Consider the following 24808-nt stretch of genomic DNA (forward strand, 5'->3'; position numbering starts at 1 on the left):
AGTTTATTGCTACTCTGCATATTCATGCAAAAAAATCACAAACCAACGAAATGAACAAAAATTAAGAACAAAATCAGCCAACATTAATGAAAATATGGAATAGGATTAAGTTTCAAAGGGAAGCAATACATTTTTATGTTTACAGTTCGCATCTCTCCATCACAAAACCAAGCAGGAGAACAATAAACCCTGCTTTGTAAATGAACACCTTATCTCTTTTTGTTCCCAGGAGCTGCATCCTTCATAAAATACATGGAATTATATCGCCAAATAGAAAGTAATAGCAAAATGGAGCTTAAAAATTCTTAGCTTCATATTCTCAAGGCTGCAGGCAATTTGAAAATAATCTGTACATTTGGTATAGATACATTGGTTGACCCTAAAAATATATTGTTCCCTTTAAGGCGCTTAAAAAAAAATAGAGGAAGGAAGGAGACCCCTCATGGTATTGCTTTGAAAACTAAATACAAGACGAGATAGACAGACAAAATGGTTAGAGCAAAGGAGGGACGGGGGTGGAACAACGACCAGCTCTGCCACAGCCAGCCAGCAGCCATCCTCTCGAAGTCTCATGACTGTGGCCTACCGCTTTTTCCTGCGTAAAGTGCTAAACAATTGAGTGATCAAAAATAGCGCCTGCATTTCAAGTGTGCATTAGTGCTTGTGAACTTATTAGACAAAAAATAGATACACGGGGAGGGTGTTGGGGTGGGGGGGAAGGGCCCAGTTCCTAACGGCTGGCACATGGATATGGCTGCTGCAAAATGCTAAAGTTGGGTTATACCTGAAAGACAAAATAAAACAAAAAGCATTTGGTAATATCAAGAAAAGGGGAGGAAAGTCTGTTAGCATAGGAAAGCAAACGCCTTTGAAATGGTTAGAGCCATCAGCACCTTCTTACAGAAGCCTTAATTGGTTTTAATGTGGGTTCAAGTCCGGGTGCTCTGCCATTGAAACCTGTGTCGGAATTAACACCCACATTTATATCAGCTTTCAGCAGCTCTCACGTCTCCCAATCATTACAACAACTATTTTATTTATTAACCCACCTTTATTATTTTTATAAATAAGTCAGCAAACATACCTACTATTCCTTTCTCCTCCTATTTTCCCCACAACCACCACCCTGTGAGGCGAATTGGTCTGAGAGAGTGAGAGAGAATGACTGGCCCAAAGTCATCCAGCTGGCTTCCATGCCTAAGGCAGGACTAGAATTCGCAGTCGGCTGGTGCCTTAACCACTAGACCTAGCACATTGCTAGGATTCCTATTTAAGACAACTCTGCTCTGATGCTACCAAAAGTTTCAATACCTCAACTTGAGAATATAGTGTATGCTCAGTAATATTGGCATCTTTACAAATATGGTAGCATTTTACCTGGGTAAAAACCTTACAAATTTTCCTATGAAATTTATGTAGGTTGCAGAAAACAAAGTAGAGAATTGTGCACTTGGGTACTACTGCATATAGTTCACATCTGGCTTCATTTACTCAATAACTTTGTTGCTTCAGTTTGTGTGAAAGTCTCTTTCACCTCCCTATGTGTCTTTTTCTCACTGGTACTATATTGTTATTGATGAGGATGTGCTTACTCATTCCATCATCCACTGCTTCTATACTGAAGAACACAGCAACAAGTCCAATAGCTAGCAGCTGAATCTGGTAAGGAGGCACCATTTTTTCCACTTGCTTAAAGGGGAAAATCATAGAAGGGAAAAACTCACTATCTGCAAAAGCCAGAGAAAGTGCAAGGTAGAACGTGAATCTGGCTGAGGGTATTTCTGTCCATGCTTTTGTCACAAGATACTAATATTTACATATGCTAATTGTATCAATAGTTCTGCAAGTGATTAATCATACTCAGTTCTCCCTGGAGACAACAGAAAGGTAAAAGCATTAAAAACTTGTTAATAGCTTTAACCACTATTAGATTTTTTTAAAAACAAAAAAACAAAACAAAAACCCAATATTGGAGACAATTCCAGATTGTTATTTCTCTCTGGAATAATTTTGTAATGATCTCTTCTCTTCATAATATACCAAGCAATAAATGGCTGTTCTAATTGATTAAGCACCAAAACAAAGCTAAGGTGTTCAATCAATCACAAAAGCTGCTCATGGAGAGCTATAATACCCAGCAGAGATTTATTGATCTAACATGACTTGCCAGAAATGGAAAAGAAAATTATATCCTTTTCTTTCTTCTGGTGACAACTTAATATTGGCAAGATGAGGTAATGGAGCTGCTGTGTGGCACACAGATCAGGGTACTCTGCATGACAAGAAAGTTCTTGACCCAATCAGCAAAACAAATTACATTAAAACTAATACATTTTAAAAAAGGCAAGCAAAGACACAAAGAACAAATATGGCTTCCATGAAGATGGACAGCCTTGAACAAAGTTAAACAAGAGGGTAGATGGATTTCGATCATGGATTTCCTGTGAGATAAGCAAAAGGCTGTAAACCCACCCAAGCGATGGACTGAGTAGATTAACTTCTATAACTAGACAAACAACATCTCCCATTCCCACTAAAACTCATCAATAAAGGAGAGTATTAGTATTAGGGTTGAAATGAGGGGTCCTTGGTGCTCTCTGAGCTTGGTTGTTTTCTTGCAGACATTTCATTACTCCAACTAGGTAACATCATCAGTGCTCACTCAGCAACTTCAGCACTGATGACATTACCTGATTTGAGTAGGTAAATGTTTTCAAGAAAGCAACCAAGCTCAGAAATCACCAAGGTCCCCCCCCCCATTAAAACCTATCTGGTAAACTGCAACAAGCAAGGACTGATTAGTTAGCATCAACTGCTGTTCCCTCTCTCATGCCAAGGAAAGAAATCTGTTCTTCCAAGGCTGCTCATATTGTTTTGGAAACAAAGGCCAAAAAAAAAAACACCTAAGCCCTCACATCCACTGTACAAGAAGGTGCTTCACTCTGCTTAATGGAAGGATCTATCCTGAAAGTTAAAAAAAAAAGATGACAAAATACACTTAGGATACAATAGAGGCATTGAAATGGCCTCCAACTACCTCATATAGATGTGAGATCTTGCTGGACAGCTCAGGAAGCTCTGAACCACCTCTTTGAGTGAATTGAGGCAAATATACAAGTTTTCATGATCTGTATTGCATTTAATTGTAGGAGGTTCCAACAGTTCCCTAACTCATTTGGTACACATAATGGGTACCCATCTATAGAATTGTTTTTCACTAAATAAGAAACTGGGTGCAAGGAGAATATATTTTTTTCCTTAACACTGAAAAATCACCTGTTCTTTCTGGCTACAATTTTTGGAGCAATTTAACCAGCTTTTGCCTAAATACATTCTCTCACACATACTGTATATAAAACACACAACAGCCTGTGGTTGGAACAAAGATGACATTTCTTATTGCTTAAGAGGGCTTCTGTCCCTATAAAATAGGGATCTCCAAACTCGGCAACTTTAAGACTTGTGGACTTCAGCTCCCAGAATTCCCCAGCTTCCTGGGGAATTGAATTCTGGGAGTTGAAGTCCATAAGTCTCAAAGTTGCCAAGTTTGGAGACCCATGCTATAAAACAAGAATGTGCAATATATTTCAGACTGAAATCTGCACCTGAGTAGCATACCAAGACCCATGCTGCTTACAGTAGGAAATGACCGAGGCAGGATACCTTTATGAAGCTAGGGAAGAAAACAAACATTATAATATTGTTTCATTTTACTGAAATTAAATACAGTAGAAGAGAAGACAGGTAGCTCAGGAACTGTGAAATCCCCGGTACCGTCAGAGAGCACCACTGATCCCACAATTAAATACAGTTAATATAATTGTTCCTCAGGTTCTTTAATGACACTCTCCGTCTGCCAAATAAAAAATTAGTTTGGCGACAAATTATGGTGGAAAGGGACTAGGATTAGGGTTATAGCTATATTTCCTTGACTCTCTGTGATTTCCTGAGGCTGCTGAAACAATCAAAGGCTGCAATTGCTGAGAATAATCATATTTAAAGAGGGGAAGGTTGCATTAGCAATTAAGTATTTCTATGGAAAGGAGTAAATTGGGTTATGCGTTGTCAAAATTTAGGGTAAAATTTAAGGATGTATATAATAAATTGCAACACCCCCCCCCCAAAAAAAAAAGAGAGAAGGCAATTAAAACTTTCAAGTGGTGCATATGATACTACACCTGAAATGCTATATGTAGTACGAAGTGTCAAAATGTGCATTTGTTCAATTTTATGTATTACTGGAGGTTGGCTGGAATACATTTTAGAAATCAGTAAATACTTAAAACTGTATGGTGTATTAGTTTTTCCCCCCTTCTTCCTGAAAGTTTAAATAGAATGATGTCATTTATTGATCCAGTAATCACTGCTCACATTATAAAGGTCAAACGTTTCACACTGTGGCAGAAAATCAATAACTTTCCCTAACAATTCATGGGGGATTTTTTTTTGCTTCCAAAGAATAATGTCTAATAATTAATGATTTTTGTCTTTTTTTTATCAGCCTAGCATTGGAAAATGGATGCACTGAATAGTTTGGTCAGGCCTTATAAAGATATTAGGAAGTCATTAGAACTACTCAAGGTATATCAGGGGCCACCCAATTTGTTCAAGTTAGTATTAAAGGAGGAAGCGAGCTTTTTAGCATCTAACTTTTATGAGGTTTATGAGTGAATGATTCCAGAATTAGGACATATAGCTCAGAAGGACTATACCAGCAAGAATCAAGAAAGGGAAGCTTTTCTGTATTCCTGCTATAAAACAAATTTTTAATTGTATAAAAATAATAAATATATATATATCAAACCCCCCCCACACACATACACACTCCTTACCTATTAGAGTTCTATTACTTAAAGACCCATCTATCCCTAGGAATAAATTATGAAGCAAATATTTGACCCTGGGAGAAGGTACAGGTGCTATCAAGAGTTGCACATGGAACTATATCCATGTCTCCACCACAGTCTGTCAAGTACTATTTTGCCTTTGAAGGCAAATGTTACATAGCTATATTACTCGCTTAGTTAATTATAAATACAGGCAGAATCATAAAAAGAAGTAGCATATCAAAATAGGTTTTCAGTGTAAACATGGGATGATAAAATTTTTGTTGTTGTTAGTTGCAAAGTCGTGTCCGACCCATCGCGACCCTATGGACAACATTCCTCCAGGCCTTCCTGTCCTCTACCATCTTCTGGAGTCCATTTAAGCTCACGCCTACTGCTTCAGTGACTCCATCCAGCCACCTCATTCTCTGTCGTCCCCTTCTTCTCTTGCCCTCAATCTTTCCCCGCATTAGGCTCTTCTCCAGTGAGTCCTTCCTTCTCATTAGGCAGCCAAAGTATTTGAGTTTCCACTTCAGGATCTGGCCTTCTAAAGAGCAGTCAGGGTTGATCTCCTCTAGGACTGACCAGTTTGAACGCCTTGCAGTCCAAGGGACTCGCAGGAGTATTTTATTACTTGATTTGAAGATGAAAGGAGAAAAATATTACGATCTAAGAAAGCATGTTTCCCAATAATCTTAATTTTTAAACTGCTTTTGTTATCTCATTCGGACATACATTCCTCATCCTTTAAAACCTCCACAAATGGTCAATTTTTATAGAGTGTGTGCATGCGCACACATTGTCATTAAAACATTTCACTGACATTGTTTGGTTAAGGTATTTTATTTTATGATATGATGGTGTAAAGTTCCTTCAAAGCCAAAGCTGCTTTCAGAAATTTTAGTTTACAGACAGGATTTGCGCACAGCCTCCATCTACCCCCATAGGGCTAAACTTCATAGATTTCATTACACCTGCTAACCATATTTATTTTGGCTGATTAACCATCTGATTGTATTTTGAAGGCTGGCAATATTCTTTTTTCAAATTCACATTACATATGGAAAGCTATCTATACATATTATAGACAGCTGTCTGCTCTCTAGTTACTTGCCTGAGTTATATTAACAAGTCAAAACAAACTCAGGTTGTTCAAAAATGAAGCCATATGCCGGAAGAAGTGGTGTGACTACAGTAATGTGAGATACACAACTCAGAACAATTGTTTCAGCATTTTTCTATCTGAGGAACATAACAGCATTCCCTACAGAGGCAATTTCAAAATTATTGTTAAAATTATTGTTTTGTGGCCAGCAAATTCTTTTGACCGAAAGTTCCATGAAGTTTTGTCGGTCCTGGAAATTATTAGCTGCAGTCCTGTAACCTATTGAAATCTGTTTACAGTGGGTGAGAACACTATTTTAAATACCCCAAACTTGTTTTATTTCTAGTTGGTCAACTAGCCAGCTCTAACTAGAATTAAGCACTTGAACGGTATCTATTTTAATAGGACTGAAATAGTAAAAATTCTTCTAAATTTTGGTTTAACTGGTCTGGCATTTACACCAGACAAGCTATATTCATAAAAAGCTGAGGATAATTAAAAGAATTTGGGTTGGGTTATTTACACTTGTTAAAGCAATAGTTCCAATTCTATGCCTCATTAGCTGGCTTCAAACTTAACTACAGTAAATGACTGTGGCTCACTGGAGGCTATTGAAAAGAGACTAGACCAGGGGTAGGCAACCTCGGCTCTTTTATGACTCCTGGACTTCAACTCCCAGAATTCCTGAGTCAGCATAGCTGACTCAGGAATTCTGGAAGTTGAAGTCCAGGAGTCATAAAAGAGCTGAGGTTGCCTACCCCTGCCACTTGCCTGGAATGGTATAGGTTCTCCTGTTTGAATAGGGTGTTGGACTAGAAGACTACCAAGGTCCATTCCAACTGTTATTCTGGCTAGGTATGTATTAAAATGCTAAGTAAGAATTAAGTAACCACATAATGGTTCAGGGCATTGTGAAAGCCCAAACAGTCGCTTTTTAGTGCCAAAGGATTATACCTTTACAGTTGTCGAAAAATCAAAGTCCTATCATTTTTTAAAAATATATATATATCTTACACAAAAGTTACTATCCACACAGCAATTATGTTTTCTATTTTGGAGTTGCCAGAAAGAGCCCATCTTTCACAATTACCAAAAATGTCTGCTTAACTGCTGGTGGAAATAAATCCCATAACTTAAGATAATAGCAAGTGAGCTAATCAGAAATGTTTTTGAATTTCTACCAGACATTAAGACATTCTGATATTATAATCAGAATTAAGACATTAAGTTATTATAATTTTCTGTTATATTTATTCAATTATGCATTACAGTAGATAGAAAACCTGTCCTTTCAGTATTTATGAGTATTTTATAATAGTTTCAGAAACTTATCTGGCAAACTTTGCACATTTTTTTAGTTATTTTCAATTCTGCAGATGAATGTATGTACTGCCTCAGGATATGAGGATTTACCAGATCTATTTCAGCTTACTAAAAGGATGAATCTTTTGGCCTATGTTTACATTTGCTCGGTTTTGAGAAAATATCTTTCATTGGTGCAAATCCATGGATCTAATATTTTGCATCAGTAAATTACCCACCACAGTCACTGTCACTCAGTGAAGCAAATCTGGCTTGATGAGAAATACTATGAGATAAACTTAAGCAAATTTAATGCTACAGTTGCTGAGCAAGTATGCTGAACTACAGATCTGCTATTTGGCTAAAACTTTGTGGGGTGGGTGGGGGGATACAATCTTCAAAGCACAGCTTTTAAGAGGCAAAAGAATGAGCCAGTTGTCCTTGGAACAAACTGTTCCTTAACAGGCTTGTCTTTCTTAAAAAACTTACTGAGTAGGCTTCCATAGAATCTGTTTCTAGAGGAACAAAGACAATGGACCAAAGAATAATTGTTGGCCCAAATACATATGAAAGCATCACCAGAAGCCAGCCTGTCTACTATACTACATAATGGCTCAGTTGGTTACTGAATTAAACAAAAAAATATACAACTAAATGCTCCCAAAGATTCAAGGACAGCTAAGAACAGAATATAAAACATAGCAGGAAAGAACAAAGTTGTCATTCTAGACACAAAGCATTTTCTCTGCGGTCTGATCTCTTTTAATCATATTTACTGCACAATACTAAAAGGTTAGCAACGCAGTTGTTGCTCTACAATTAATTTTCACTCAAAAGTATTTCCCACTCTAAATTATGCAAAAAGTCCAGACACTGCAGTATAGATAAGTATTTGTTCAGTTCAGGCTGAATTTTATTAAGATTTAATCATTCTTCTATATTGAGTAAGTTCCAAGTGAAATAAGAATTCATCAAGTGTCTAATTTACTGAGATCAAACAACTCTCTAATATTTTTATCCGGTTCCTCCAGCTAGACAGTATGGTTGATCAAGCCAGGAAACCTGCATCTTGTTTAAGGATTTTGAATTGGTTCAATTAAAATTTTATGTGAGAGCTTAATTCATGTATTGTTGTTAATTCATATACTGTTATTGCTGCTCTTCACGATTTGATCAATATTATTTCATAGGGGTAGTCAGAAACTGTTTATGTCTTCATTGAATTAGGTGTCTCTCCTGCTTTTGCCATTATCTAACAGATGTCAGCTCTCCAATGCCTCTGCCTCCTATGAAGCTGTAGAACACATTAGCATTCTTTACTGAGTTCTGATTCCATGCATTGTTGAAATCAAGATTGCAAAGTCTTGACTATCATCTTATTAACATATGAGTTAAGTGCAACTATTCAGTAGCTTGAGTATTGTTCAGCGCTGCCTTTTTAACACATACTCCTTAAGTAACACCAGCTGCCTGCAATTAGTGCAGGTTCGAGTCCCACCAGGCTCAAGGTTGACTCAGCCTTCCATCCTTCCGAGGTAGGTAAAATGAGGACCCAGATTGTTGGGGGCAATTAAGCTGACTTTGTAATAATGCCGCTTGGGGGGGGGGCGAAAGCCCTAATAAGCAGGCATATACATAGAATGAAGGCTATTGCTAAGCTTGTAAGCCGCCCTGAGTCTTCGGAGAAGGGCGGGATATAAATGGAATTAAAATAAATAAAATAAATAAAAATATCAATTGATCTTTTTTCCACCATTACTTACAATCAGCATAATGTTTAACTGCATCATCTTGCAAGCTTTTAAACAGTGGTATATTCACATAAACCACTAATTAAACATAGCTGTCTAAAGATCCCATTGGTGGAATGTAGAAAAGCCTATTATGAATCATCAATGTCTCCAGGTTGGGCTGAACAGACCATTGGTGTGACTTAATGGATTCACAGATCTGGCTGCATATTAATATGATTTGTTTTTGCATCAGTGAAATATGTAGATCCAGATATTTTGCTATATAAGCAAATACTTTCTGACTTTACACTGTACGTATACTTTGTCTCCTTGAAATACTGAGATAACCTTGTCCTCCAGAGATGTTAAAATAGTTGTTTCAAAGTCTTTCCCAAGTCATCTCCATATCATCCCCTCTTCTTCACTTATAAATGATAAATAATCAGGGGGCTTTAGGGAACAATTCATTACATGCAGATTAAAATAACCTGAAACTACTGACACATCCAGTTGGTGATCCATATTAGTTGTGCTTTAATACTCAATCTGGTGTTCTCTGACAGTAGCACTGCTGAAGAAAAATGTATTTGGAGCTTAAGACTCCAAAAAGCAACTATACAAATCTTGATGGAATTCTGTTACTACTATTTTAAGGGTATAAAACTAAAGGAGTTAAGTTCAGTGTTAAAAAATATTAAAATACAATCCAGATTCTCATTTTGTCACAGAAGTCCAATTTTGATTTTAGAAAGTGTTGGGAATAGTGTTAAAAACTTAAAGACTACCCTTAAGAGTTTGAGATTGAACTAATTTCAAAAGGTGTAAATTGGGGTATGACCCAAATTGAAAAATACGTAGAAATTACTCTCTGGGGACTTTTGCCGCTAAAAGCTTAAAAAGAATAAAATGAGCACAGCTTGAACAAAACAAAACAAAGAGCTTCAGTAAATACAGTAACACTATTTTGAATTTTGCATGTTCTTTGTAGGACCCAGTAAAGTGGAACATAACTTTGTTCTGTTCGGTCTTGACTATTAATGGTTCAACAATGTTTTAAAGCCCTTTTTTTGCAAAAATCCTCAATCTCAGATTGTTGCATCATCCACATAAAGAAACCTGTTAGATGCTTGTCTGCGATTGTCTGCTCTTGCAGGTATATGAAAGTCCTGGCAGTTAATTGATTATGTTAATTAAAACTTGTGATGTAAATATTCCCTATGGAGATAATGCTTTCCCTTTTATTTTCATCTAGGTCCCCAAACAGCCAGAACCAGAAGGGCGTGAGACTCAAGTAAATATATGGTTAGGTCATGAAATCACCTTGCATACCACTGTTAACACTGCAGCATGCCTCACTGCCTATTTATCCATAGCAAAATCAAGCACAGTGATTAGTTTGACATTGCTTGGACAAGATTTGCAGTTCTGTTTTGAATGAATGAAAACCCTAGGAGTAACACTAAACTTTCAAAGGAAGCTGACTGATAAGAATTTGCATCCATAGCTTTAATATTAATGAAATGGATGTCTAATTAATAAATTTCAAGCATAGTCCTCTTGATTTTGAGATGCCAGACTCTGTTTGTTCAACAGGTTAATATACTCCCCTTTGACTCTTCAGAGTAAATATCTTGTATAAATCTTACAAATCTAATAATTGTCGCAAGGAAGGTCAACCAATGAAAAACTACTATATTCCATAAAATTTTTAAAGGGGCTGAATGTTTAATATAGCAAATTAAAATAATGCAGTACCATCTCAGTGCAATGCACTGTTGCAAAGATACTATTAAGCTTTTAGGAAAGCAAGACAATTTTGCCACTGGTGGTAAAAGGAGCAAAACAACGATAAACATTTGAATACACAGTTTGATTCATGACATTTACATTCTGCCTGCAGGTTTGTGATCTCTGATGAACCACAGCATATCTAATAAGCGAGAATTTCACTATTTCTTTAAAAAAAAACAAATCCTAAAAGATATATGCACTGTAGCACACTCAGCCCTTTAAACTGGAATCATGTTTTTTAATTACTACTGGCTCCAGATAAATTTTGCAGATATTCTCTTCTGACTGCAGTTAGGTTTAAAGTCTTATCTCCAATTGATACCTTCAGTCCTGCAGGCTCAGTGCAAGACCAATTATCTTCCATGGAAGGAACTGACCTCAATGAATTTCTACAAAGAAACTCATGAATGTGTAGTTTGGGTTTTCCAGAGGTTTGGCAGCTGTAAAGCATCAAATCTAAAAGCCACCTGAAATGTTAAGGAAGAATATGTTCCACTGCTTAACAAATAGAGCATAAAGTAAAATTCTTATCCTGAACTTTCTAAAAGAACATGGAACTATTTTCCATAATACTATTTAAATGAGCTAGCTTTAAAAAAAAAGACATTCCAAGCATTCTCCGGGTACCCACCCAGCTGTAAAAGGAAGAGTACACGTTGTTCTTTCCGCCAAGCTATTGGACCATCTCTCAGATTTTATAACTGGATTAACAGAAGTTGCCTGACATTCCTTTGGTTTTAATTCATAACTCAATTCCATTTAAGCTAATCTCTTCTCTCTCTTTTTTAAATAAGGTAGTGTAAACCTCTTTAATACTCAGTTTTCTGGAACTGCTGGACTAATCTCCATGCTGGCTGGAAACCACAGGACTATGCACCTAAGGCTAGGGCGGTGGAAGTTAGAATAAGGCAGTCATCTAAGCTAACAGACTTTTAGCATAATAAAAAAGGAGTAGTGTTAATTTGTCATTAATACGTTTTTCCTGCCAGGTATGGGGAGAGGTTTTTGTGAGTTTTTCTGCTTTGCTTCCAAAATAACTTGGATGGCTTTGGATACTCTCCAAAGTTCTGACAGCATTTGATACCCCTCTCCCAGATAGCCAAATGTCTTGGTTAATTGTGTTGTGTTCTATGGCTGTTAATTTCGCTGCTAATTTTGTTGTGTTCCAACAGGCATTTAGCAGATTTAGTATTTACTCAGTTTTAGATACTTTCCCGAAAAGTGCAAACTGAAAACAAAAACTAGGACTTGGCTAAACAAGTACGTAATTATTTCTAGCTTTGTTTTCCCAAGTGCACTGAATCTTAATAAAAGAGTCCTAAAGTATGGCTTCACATGGTTTTTATAAAGAAAATCGTTATAGGATGCAGCGACCTTCTGCAGAAATTAATAGGGCTTATAGGCCTTCAGTTCTGGAAGACATCAGGAATCAGATGGCATATAAATTTAATACATAAAGTACTAACCTGTTTGGATACACAATAAACTTACACAAACATCTTCTAGGCTTTAATTAAAGAATTATCATTAACAGGACATACCAAACACAAACAAGTTGCAGCTGCTTCTGCTTTCGTGTTGGAAGCACCAAGGTGCTTCCGGGTTGGAAGGATTAGGTGATCAATACCTATGGCGATTCTCAGTCATCTAGGTCATGGCTGTCCCAGAGGTGCTTTTCCAAGAGGCAACTGCACTTTCTTCAGCTCTGACTGGATGGTGGAGAATGGAGGGACTTATATTTCTTGCAGACAGCTGGTCATTTGCATTCCTTTAGAGAGCTGTTGAGGCTTCCAAAGAAGGGTCCACACCTATCTGCACTATTCAGATGACCTTGAGGACACATATAAACCTCCAAGTGGTCTCAATGCAAATGACCAGTGTCTGCAAGGAGTAAAAATCCTTCCATTCCCCACCATCCAGTCGGAGCTGAAGAAGCTTCTTAGATGAGAAGCAAAATGTATTCAAAGAAAAAAACAAGAAAGTCCAGTTGCCTCTTGAAAAAGCACCTTTGGGACGATCAAATGGTAACATCATAGGGGATGCCCAATTGGGGGCTCCTTTCATGTCTCCATGAAAACACAATGTTACTATTTTGCTTAGTTGTTGATTCATTTCAGCAAATTCTCTTGATCCACTTCCACCATACCTGAACCAATATTAGGTTTTGCTAGTATTTTTTGGCTTGTGGCGTAAAAAGTGGGAGCACTTTCATAAGATGCTGACACTAATATAACAAGTTTAGAAACATCCATTCAATTACTACTCAAGTCCTGAGTTAGATTTGAAACTTCAATAAACTTTTCATGTAGATGAGGAGTTAAGTTCTTGTGAGTTTCAAAAGCAGCAAATAAAAAATAATCAATATTTGGAACCTGAAATTAATTTCAATTTATTTTCTACCCTTTACCATATTTCAATTCCAAGCTACAATTTATAGCGACTACAATAGCTAATACCTAAATACACAAAGACATACATGTATGTTGTATCTTTGTGTGCAGAGTTGTCTTATTGACCTACCTATAGATAAGTAATAGTTAATCATACCTCTTACGATATATAAATACCTCTTATCATATAAAACCATAGTCAAAATGTACCCCCAAAATTGGAAGAACCACAGTCATGAATGGTGGGCCCCGGTATCTTTGTTCATATACAATGCAATGCCCAAAGTAATTGAAAAAGGAGAAATGGATATAGGAACATTTGAGTTATATATGCCTGAAAGAAGCAAAAAAAAACTCTGCCGGAAAGGAAGTGGGATGGAATGCCTGCCTATTTCCAATTCTGTTCACGTAAATTTAAAATACATATCTGAGAAGACTGCAGTGCTGAAAATTGGCTATGACATTTATGAAATATATGTTGTGCAGCAAACACAAGTCTCCAAAACTATGCACATAGTTTCAAAGGAATCTTTCCTAACATTCTTCTCCAGAAATTGCATTTCCTACACCTACACAAACATGTTGGTATTTAGCTGTCATTTATTCGGGACACTTGTGTTTGCTAATGTAACACAGAATTCTAGCTCAAAATCAATGGCTGAAGCAGTGCTAATGGCTGACCTTCTCATCCACCATAAGAATGGTTTCCACCCATAATGCTCCAACATGTAATATTCCAGATTTGGAAGCCTGCGCTAGGGGCCCTTTGCTAAAGACGGCAATTTGGAGCATATCTATGGGGAGCAAGAGGTCTCTCCTCCATCCATTACCTGCTTTTGCACTCTAAAACGCATTTTGTATATTTGCTCTACAAGTTAAAAAAAGCTATTTGGGTATAATTACACACAACCACGATACTTAGTTCTTCCTAACTAAAAGCCCCATTTTAACAGAGAACTCGTGCTTATCCTTGTTAAAAAAATGTTGGTTTTCCACCTTTAGAGTTTTACTGTTTGCATCTCTTGCTATTAGCATTAATATATTTACATATGAGAGAAGGCAGGAATCAGAAAAGTCTTATGAAGATTTGAGTGTGGATGTTTTAGTTCTAAAAACAGTAATGGAAAATACTATCTCTAACCATATTATCCAGTCTCACTTATATATACTAGTATATCTGTGAGAAGATATACTGTATATATGTATATCTGCCAGTTCTTCTCCTTTAGCTACAAAAATCCCATGTTCATCCATCTTTAATTATAAAGGACTGTGAGAGCCTTCTCGTTATCTTTATCTTCAATTTCATATTGATATATATGAAAATGTTATTGTCCAGGAAGGACAATTTTTGGAATGTTAGTGTGAAACAAAAGGTGGGTTAGGTTCAAAGTGGATTCAGCTATGTTATATACAGGGACAAGACCAGGACTGTCCTACCATATTTGTGTTCAGGGGACCTGGAGTTTTCTTAATAGGCTAAATGTGATTGATAGCTAATAATATTAACATTTACCAATGCAAAGTTGCAGGCACTACATTATCAGGTCATGGCATTAATAGGGAAAAAATTTGCAAGTTACAAAAAGAAGCCCCAGAAATATCATCCAGATGCATTCACTGAGTTGCTTAATTAAAGCATTTCATCTCATCTTCTGTTAAAGTTGAAGATACTAAAATTGGAAGAAAAACCATTTGGAGGTTATCAGTGATTTGTCTTAAAGTATTCCACAATTATTACTAAATTCAGACCTGATTTTCTCCAGAAGCAGATGGTATCTGACAACCTGAGTAGCAAGGAAGAGACTGTGCAATTAATTCAGTGATACTGCAAGACTAGTCAATTACACGATTTTTATCAATGGAGCCAAAGACTTTCCTTGCAGAATATATATCTCATCTTGGCAAGAAACATATAATGTAACCTTCCCTAGTAAGTGATAATGAGCAGGCAGGAATATAGAGTCCAAGAGCAACTAAAGCTAGCTATAATTTGGCTTATGAAAGGGGGAAAAGCAGGGCTTTTTTTGTCATAGAACGCTCAGAACGGAGTTCTGGCACCTTTTTTGGATGGAACCTTGTAGGACAGGCAAGGCAGGTTGTATGACATGTGTGAGTTCCAGCACCTTTTTCTTTTACAAAAAAAAGCACTGGGGAAAACTATGATACTAGCTCCACTCTTTCGGAATAATTGATAAGGCAGTTAGTTCAGCTATACAATAGTAGTATAGTGTCACCACAATTATTTAAAAACAAATTTTAAAAAAACAAGCTTTAATGAAAGGACATTTTTCTGTTTCTCACAAAAGAAGATACAGCAAAAATGCAACCCTGGAATAAAATATAGCCACTACTGTGTTAATGACAACATGTAAGCCAGCACAATGTTTTGCAATCCCCGTTTTTTACTCTTTTTGTACACTCCAGGTTCAGAGTCTGTTCTGGAAAATACAGCAAGCTGGAAATCAGGATCCAGTTTAATTTGCTGATGACTGTAAAAACATGAACATTATTGTATTCTTCTGGGTTCCCCCAATCTTGCTGTGTTGATTTGCTAATACTGTAAAAATACCATGAATTTATGAAGGAAACACATTTTAAAATAATCCATGTAATGGTAAATAAACTGTTAGCATGCAATGTTACAATCAGGTGGAGGGAGTAAATTGCAAAGATGGAAATTTACACAAAGACACTATGGCAGGCCTGACACACTACTTGGGTCAAGGAGGGGAATAGTTACTCTATCAAGTAGAAAGAATTAAGGATTTTTTTAAAGCTAAATTTCTCGTTTTGATAAAGTCACGATAAAAAAGTGTGACTTCAACATTTGATTTGTCATGTATTCACCTTTTTCAATTCCACAAGCATCAGATGTCCCAAACGTCAACGTCCAAAGGGTTAAATGTCTATTATACAACACAATCCTCAGTACGGAAACGTGGCAATTTTTAATCATATTAGTTATTGCAGCCTGGAGGAAGAGTTAGTGGTACCCTTTTTAATTATTATCCTAACAAGTTGTGTTTTGTGATCAACACTGTTTTTAAGGTATTTGAGTTTGATTTTAAAATGCTCCATGACAAGAGCATTTCTCTTCAGCCAAAATGTGCAAATAATGAGATCTGGAATTGTGCAGATCAGCTTATGTGTAAGAAATGAATCTGAGTCTTTTGTTTGAAAAAAATACATTCAGAGTAAGTGGAAAGAATGGCTACTGGCTCTGTGACAGGAGAGTCAAATCTTCATAAACCTGAAAGAGAGGGGAGGAAAAAAGCGACACAAATGCGTCCTACAAAAGAACAGACCAGATCACAGCTGGAAGGAAGGCAAACCTTTTAATCAGGTCCTTGAAATACAAGCTGCAGGAAGCTAGAACATTTTGGTGGACTTCAAACTCTTTGCCTTCAACAATAATTTTCAGGTCTGTAAACTCTTTCGCTCTGCGTTGCTGGTTCAACTCCTTCAACATTTCTGCAGAACAGAGAAGACAGACAGTGCCAGGTTTCCCATTAAGAGATTTTTTTTTTCAAAAATGTATTCTTTAAAAAGTAAAAATTAAAAACAAGAAGAGTAGAGAAATAGGAAATGTTTGATGGTTTTGTTGGCAAGACTGGTTCAACGTTGGACAGTCAAAGAAATCACAAACATACTATATAAATAAATATATGCATATAAAAGTCAGAAACAATATGTTTAGGCAACAAATCCTACATTTCAAAGAAAAAATAAATAAATTTTCCTGCATCAGTCAAAATTGGAAATGCAACAACCCATCATCACAGAACAGTTAACAATACATTTCAAAACAGAATGCAAGAACAACTTATTTGACTTCTAAATATACTGGAATTAATACTGAACAAACTGACATTTATGAAGCAATATGAAAAAAGTGCAACATTTGCAAAAATCCTTAAGTTAAGTTTTGTTGTAAGTTGTTTTAAACCAGGAGGTTTTTGCTAACAGCAGGCCTATCAATGACAATTTGAAAATTATAAAAGCAGCAGGAAAACTCTGACATATTTCATATTTAATTAAAAAAGAGAATTAAAAGGCAGTCTTACTATTTCTTCCATTTCTTCCAATCTGAATTTTCATTGTATTCAGTTTTTAGAGGAGTTTTTTACAATTGAGTTTCTGGTACCAATTAATTTCAACCCAAGGCAATACGGGATCCTGCAATAATTCACTTACCATGATGCATAAAAAGGGAAAGAAAACCAGCAACATGCCTTAATTCACTTAAAGCAGACTGGGAAACAAGAGCTTATTCTCTAAACTAAGTACCAGAATGGCTGTAAAGCAGATTGTACATACAAATTTTGGTAAACAGGCAAAATTTGCAATTACTTATTAAGCTGTGCTGATATTCCAGCTGTGGCATTACATTTGCAATAGGTCAAGAACTTAATTTTCTTCAGCCTCACAGCTACAATACTGTCCTTCTTGAAGCTTAATTCCATTTGCGCTAATAGGAGTAAAGATGACCTTTAAGTGTGTCTGGCCCTCACATACTAAAGGGAAATCAGGCCAGAAACAGCCATGCTGCCTAATAATGGTCACTCCCCCAAAGTGCCTTGACAAACAAATTCATTGTGGAATAGCAGCAATGAGAAATAGCAGCAATCAAAACCGTAGTTTGCCAATACTGATATTACATATTGATAATGTGCAATTACACTCAGAACTAAGCAACAAACATCTAAAAACAAAGTGTCACCCTGCACACATTTTTCTTTTCTTTTTTTAAAAAAATAGAATAACAATGAAGTCTGAAAAGTTAATTATTCTGTGCAAAAGAGGGTCAGAATTCTCCAGACAGCCAGGTTATCATTAGAGGGGGGCACAACAGTCAATAGCAGGCTGCATCAAATCTGCTGAAGAGGAAACTACATGACTATCTGGGGTCCTTCAAGGAGCTACTTGAACAGAATCCCTCTGAGCAAAAATGTAGTAGTGTGGCTCAAGAACATCCATGCTTTAAAATGGGCCAGACAGAATCAAATGTTTGCAAACTATGAAAATCAAGGATACCTTCCTTAATAAAATATACAAGTTTCATCTAAAATTTCCTAAAATAAGGCACGTGAACTGGTTCGTGTAAAGGATTAAAGTAGATCACAACTGTCTCACAAAACAATGGACAACTTTAAGAAGTAGAGTTTATTGACACACAAAGCAAAAGAGACTTTGCACAACCAGTAAAGGAAGTTGGAATACTTTTTAAAAATGCAAAAGGAAAGAATGATTTTGAGTGTTTCAAAGGAATGTGTGTGGAAATGCATAAGCAAGGGCGATTTGCAGGTGTGGGGCTTTGAAGAACATGGCTCACCCCAAAATGGAATAGAGTAATAAGACAGGATATAGAAATACAGACATCTCTGATTCTTTCTCTCTCATATACGTATATATACATACATACATACATACATACATACATACATACATACATACATACATACATACATATGCTTTCCCTGCAGAAGATATTCCTGAATTTAACATTATCTTTCCTCTCCCTCAAAGACAAGGTAAGAAATGCGCAGAAACACCACAATCCTGGAGAATACAGTTCCTTACCAGGGCAACCTAGGGTTCTCAACTCCAACTGACACAAAATCTGGATATTTTTTCTTCCCAATTACAGTGTACCTAACACTAATTTCAGTGTGCATGCACATATGTGGGTATGTATAGTTTATTCTGACTAAAGAAAACATTAAAAAAGCAGAAAAAAGAATAATGATTAAAGGTATATTTGTAAAACTAATGTATACTTACTCCCTTAGTTTCCTTAGTTTCCATTTTTATATAAACACCCATACCTTCCTCTACCTTTCTCTTCCACAAACACTTCTTCCTATCTCTCTTTTTTTAGACAATTTTATTAAATGTACATTTAAAAACAAAAGTGGACATGATTCAACTTCCCTGGCTACAACACTACTATTAGTATTACCTTACGTTACAGCAGGGGTGTCAAACTCAATTTCACTGAGGGCCACATCAGCATTGCAGTTGCTCTCAGGGGGCCGGGTGGGTTTGGCCAGGGTGGGCGTGGCCTACTGGGTGGGCGTGGCTAGAGTGCGTATGGCCTACTGGGTGGGCATGGCCAGCTCTACTTCGTTCGCATCAAGGGTGCCTATGGGGGCCTGGGCAGGAGTGGGACAGATCTCAGGGTCTCTGGCAGAAGGAGGGTCTCTGGGCCAGGGCCAAGGCAGTGGGGGCCGTTCCCTCACTGTTTCCAGGATGGCTTCGTGGGCCACATGAAACCACTTCGTGGGCCGGATCTGGCCCCCGGGCCTTGTGTTTGACATGTTTGCGTTACAGAAAGAAAAAACAAAAACTTAAAATACATTCTATGACAGGACAGAGTATAACAAACTGTACATATAACATCTGTAAATTTTTTGGTAAACGGTCTTTCAGTCGTCAGCGTTATATTTACATATCTTTCAGTTGTGTCCTGATATAGGTGCTAATAAGAAGTCCTTACATTAACAACTAATCAAACAATAGTCATCTCTTTTATGCACACAAACATTCAGAGTAACTATTTGCGGAAAGGAAGATTTCAAGAAGCAAATCTCTAGTATGTTTGCATTTGTGTATGTGAATGTGTCTGTGTATACATACACACACACACATGTTTGTGTATACATATATAGTCTGAATGTGTACTTATATACCTATGTATATGTGTGTATACAGACACACACACACACACACATATATGGCATTGCTATATTGGGGATGAAACTACTTAGCCAAAGTTCTCGGTAGTCAGAAGCGATTCTTAGCAATTTGACAAAACACCTCCCATTTCAAAGGTATCTGGGAGGGGAAAAAAGTTTTTGACAAAACTGAAAGGTGTATGAAATCTCTATTTATAACTGTTGTTTATCAAAGCCAGATGGTATTCACAGCACTGCAACCTCCCTGCCACTTCAATTGCTGGTTGTGTTTAAACACACAACTTCTCTCAAGCATGAGCTGAGAGAAGGGGAAAGCTGACACCATTATCTCTGGCCCCAGATTATAGTCCAAGTAGATTGAAATCGGAAGAAAAATCTGATTAACCTACCGTAGCACTTGGATAGACATAAGTGTGATTTTTAATCTTCATTTTCTGTTTGGTGTTGCAGTCATTATTGTCTTGTCTGCATCCTTTCAGGATTTCGTATTTTCTGTCATTTTCAACCCAACCACTAAGGAATCTGTGATATTGATTTCTTCCTTATTGGTGGTAGATCAGTGCCATTTTTATGGTCTGCTGGACTTGTTAGGTTTACTTAAGGATATTGGATCCTTTTCTTACAGATGTTGAATCCCTGGAAATTTATTTCTTCTAGCACTGATTACCTGAATTCTAATATCTAAAGCTATAAAGGGTTTCTCGGCAATTTTAACTTTTATTTTTAATAATGCTGAGTTGTCTCCCCCCATACTTTGCGAAATTTATTATTTACTAGAGGCTGATACCTCTAGTAGCAGCCTTGATGCTATAGAAATTGTTCAAGATTTTGAATGTCACAAGCTTGCTCAATCCACAGCCCATTCTACAAACCTTTACTTGGCCTTCAAATAGATCAGGGCACAAATTAAATATAGCAATTGCTGTATTGTATTTCTTTTACTTAGAAGTTGACAGAAAGTGACCCTGTGTGTGAGGGTGGGTGGGTTATTTCTCTCCCACAATGGGGGGGGAGAGAGAATACCTGATGAGGTTCTCCTAAGTCAAGGGTAGGCAACCTTGGATCTTTTATGACCCATGGACTTCAACTCCCAGAATTCTCGGAGTTGAAGTCTACAAGTCATAAAAGAGCCAAGGTTGCCTACCCCTGTCCTAAGTGGTAATAATAAGAATTGCAATAGGGTAGGAGGTGGAGCCAGGATATGAAGTCCCAGGGACTTTCAAGGAGAGATGGACTGAGCTTCTATTGTTCTACACTATGGCTTCTGTTGTGCCTCTGTATTAAACCTTTTAAGTGTAAAGACCAATATTAGCTGTAGTAATCGCAAACAATAACACTATGATTTAGCCCTTAATCATACTAGTGGTTTCAAAATTTAAATGTATGAATACTTATCAGAGTTGCCAGCTGCCATACTGTGAAGTACTGAGCAGATTGTATTCAGCAAATGAACTAAAAATTAAATAGAGTGAGTTGCTATCATTTTGACTAAGATAGAACTGCATACTGAGAAGCATATGTGGTATTCTCAACCTGTATCTATTATAAATGGAGAAGAACTTTTTCTCTAGTTGTTATATTTTCACCCATCAAATATGGACTTCAGAAAATAGAAGGAAGCAGGTAGGTGAAAGAATAACACTAATATGAAAATAATGTTCTACTTACTAATTCCCCCATCAGACTGAGGAAGCTGTGAATTAATATTTACTTTTGAATGTACCATTCTGCTTGTAACCACAGTGTTAATTCAGATGTCACAAATGCTCCAATTGACATGGCTCTTTGGATGCCTTCATAAAGACAAAGTTATGTCTAATCCATCATTTCCACTAATACAGATGCCCCTTTAGAATGGCAAGTATTATGGTTATGCTTCTGGGCACCTCTGACGTACAAATTATTGGAAGAAGCAGACCTGAACATAGGTCATCAGATTTTATGTACTGTATAGCATGCAAATCATTGTACATGACCACAACTGACTTCAAACTAAGCATGAATCATATTAATATATAAATCTACCTCCTGAAAACATCAATTCTATCAGCATGCTCACAATCTCCTTCCTCTTTAATATGAATAGAAATTAATGTTAACAATGAAAATCAATATTTGCTTAATAAAAATGTTGGAGGATCTTATGATTAATATATGCCAAACAATCTTACTGTGTATAACTACAAGAAACAGTTGTGTAAAGTTACTGGAAAGATTCAAAAACTAATGTCAATATTACAAAAACTAAGCAGCAGGTCAGGTCTAGGTCTAAGAAGCTGTTCCAGAATCTATTAACCAAAATTTTCACACTAGAACAGGATGAAACATTTCTTGAAAGATGTCAAATGGTACATGAGGGAAAGAGAAGTGGAAGATTTCCCTCTTCTCCACAGAGAAGACTGACTCTGAGGCTTCCCTGGTATTTTTTGTGGAAAGAGCAAATGTGCCTCCACAATTATATTAAGCAAATTGTTCAAGGTTTTATGTTTCACTAGCACGCCCAATCTACGCCCATTCTCCAAACCTTCACTTGGCCTTCAAACACAAGACACAAATTAAATTTGGCTTAATAACAATAAACCCACTTGACTCTTTCATATTAAGGTAGTGGCAACTTAAACTATATTCAAACCATATACTTTACAGAAAGTTGTTTTGTCTGCCGCTTACTACCAAGAGATAATAAAATCTCTAGATGTAAAGTTAAGGTAGTTGTAATTCACAGTGACTGAGGAAAAACTTAGGTGAGATACAATTTAAAAGCAGAAACAAAGGGCCACCTGGTGTGAAAAAAATAATAAGCCTCAATGTCAGATGAACCTCTTTGTGAAAATTATGCCACCATAGGGTGGCACAGCTGAGAAGGCTCTTTCCAAATTTGATATATACTGTATTGCATTCCAAAGGTAAAGCTATCCAGAAAAAGAATTCTTGGAGATTTCATGAGGTTCACAGGGAGAAAACAGCCTTCTAAAAGTTTATGTGACGACTCATATAAAGCCATATGGATAGAAGGATACTCTGAATTGAGCATAGAAACAGAATACTAAATGTAGTTAAACAACAACAAAGTTAAACAACAACAAACATATATCTAATGAAATTAGTTCTAGTCAATAACCTACCAAACACATATGAACACCTTTGGTCATGCATAACACATAATTTTATTATAAATGGGATGGTCCTCTTTCATGGAAAACTATGGCCATTTGCTAGAGAACAAGGAGAATTAAGTGTATTTAGATGGCAGAAGGAGATTCCTTCAATAAATGTCATATCCAAAACCAAGGGCAAATTTTAATTAAACCAAGTTGATTCTTTAAGGCAGGGGCGTCAAACTCAATTTCATTGAGGGCCGCATCAGCATTGCGGTTGCCCTCAGGGGGCCGGGTGGGTATGGCCTGGGTGGGCGTGACCTACTGGGTGGGCGTGGCTAGAGTGCGTATGGCCTACTGGGTGGGCATGGCCAGCTCTACATCGTTCGCATCAAGAGTGCCTATGGGGGCCCGGGTAGGAGTGGGACAGATCTGCGGGTCTTTGGCAGAAGGAGGGTCTCTGGGCCAGGACCAAGGAAGTGGGGGCCGTTCCCTCACTGTTTCCAGGATGGCTTCGCGGGCCACATGAAACCACTTCACGGGCCAGATCTGGCCCCTGGACCTTGTGTTTGACATGTCTGCTTTAAGGAGTGAAATTCTGTCTAAAACAAATTAAACTGACTCCAAGAGACAACCTTTTTATCAGCAACACTTCTATTTTGTGTGAATAAATTAATGTTCATTAGGTTTCATCTAATTTCTTGATGATATTCAGAGATCATTTAACACTTCCAGGACCTTACCAGAATTTGAGAAAATAAAATAAAATCACTGGGTTATTGCCAACATATCAATGCCATCTGATTTCAGATCTTTACATGATCTCAAATGATCCGCATGGATCTGCATTATTGTAAAAATACAAGTTAAAAAAAATAAGAAAAGCAAAACTATACCATTAAGGCATAGCTAAATAGGGCAATAAATGAATTGCCATCAGCTTGTTTATTTATATTTCTTTTCTTGCAACAAGGGAACTTGTTTTACAGACAACTAAACACGAGATGGCATAATTCCAACAGAAGCTCAAAAACAGAGGCCTGATTTTATTCAGTCTTAGGAGAAATTCATAAGTTTTAAAGTCAATAAAAAGCCATGTAAATTTCAGAAGTAGAGATGCAAGAGAATCATTGTAATATTGCAAACATGCTAACTTTACTGCCTTTTATTATTTATGCTTTACATAATTAAAACTAAGAAAACACTGGCACCCATAAACACATTTTGGCAATAATTTAATTTGAATTAAGCGAATAGAGGCCTGATCCCAATCATAGCTGCTAGATTCAGAGTAAGAAGGAGCTCTTCCTAAAAAAAAAACAAAAAACAAAAAAAAACTAATTTAACAGTTTAGTTGGCTGTTAAGCTTGAAGAAATTTCATATATTCTTGGAATGAAAACAGAGAAGTAATCTATACATGCAAGGTCTGTAGGAAATAAGTTCTCTAATTGCTTTTCAAATATTCACAAAAAAATGCCTTCCATTCTTTTTATAGTAATTTTATTAAAAATTACAGTTAAAAAGATTGAAACTAATATAAACTAAAAAATAAAAAGTAGAAAGTGAAGAAAATAACTGGAAAGAAAAATAGAAAAGAAAGTAAAGAATATAGCAAAGAAAAAAAATATAAACAATTTCCCCCTTCATGACAAATATAAGCAGTTTTACTAACTTATCACCTTCTCTTAAAAAGTACAGCAAAAGAGTACTTCTTCCCGTACCCTATCTCTTATATATAAATAAATCCTCAACACCTCATTGTTCAGTCCTGATCAACAAAAGTTCATTAAGGGTTACCAAAGATGGCAATGTATCTATTTTAACCTTGATCAACTAAACCAACTTTATATTACTTTTACTTTTA

General features: G+C 36.6%; 1 protein-coding gene across 2 annotated transcripts in view; it reads right to left on the reverse strand.

Moving 5' to 3' along the window:
- KLHL29 (kelch like family member 29) overlaps nt 1–24808 on the reverse strand; it is a 440315-nt gene that overhangs the window by 84313 nt on the left and 331194 nt on the right. For both annotated transcript variants that reach the window (XR_014024652.1, XM_081314123.1), the window contains exon 5: nt 16483–16621. Coding sequence is in view for 1 of the 2 variants with exons in the window: in XM_081314123.1 (XP_081170249.1) it covers nt 16483–16621 (139 nt within the window). In the remaining variant the exon portion in view is untranslated. The remainder of the gene's footprint in view (nt 1–16482; nt 16622–24808) is intronic.

This window comes from Vipera berus, assembly GCF_964194415.1.
Source record: "Vipera berus genome assembly, chromosome: 1".
Taxonomy (NCBI): domain Eukaryota; kingdom Metazoa; phylum Chordata; class Lepidosauria; order Squamata; family Viperidae; genus Vipera; species Vipera berus.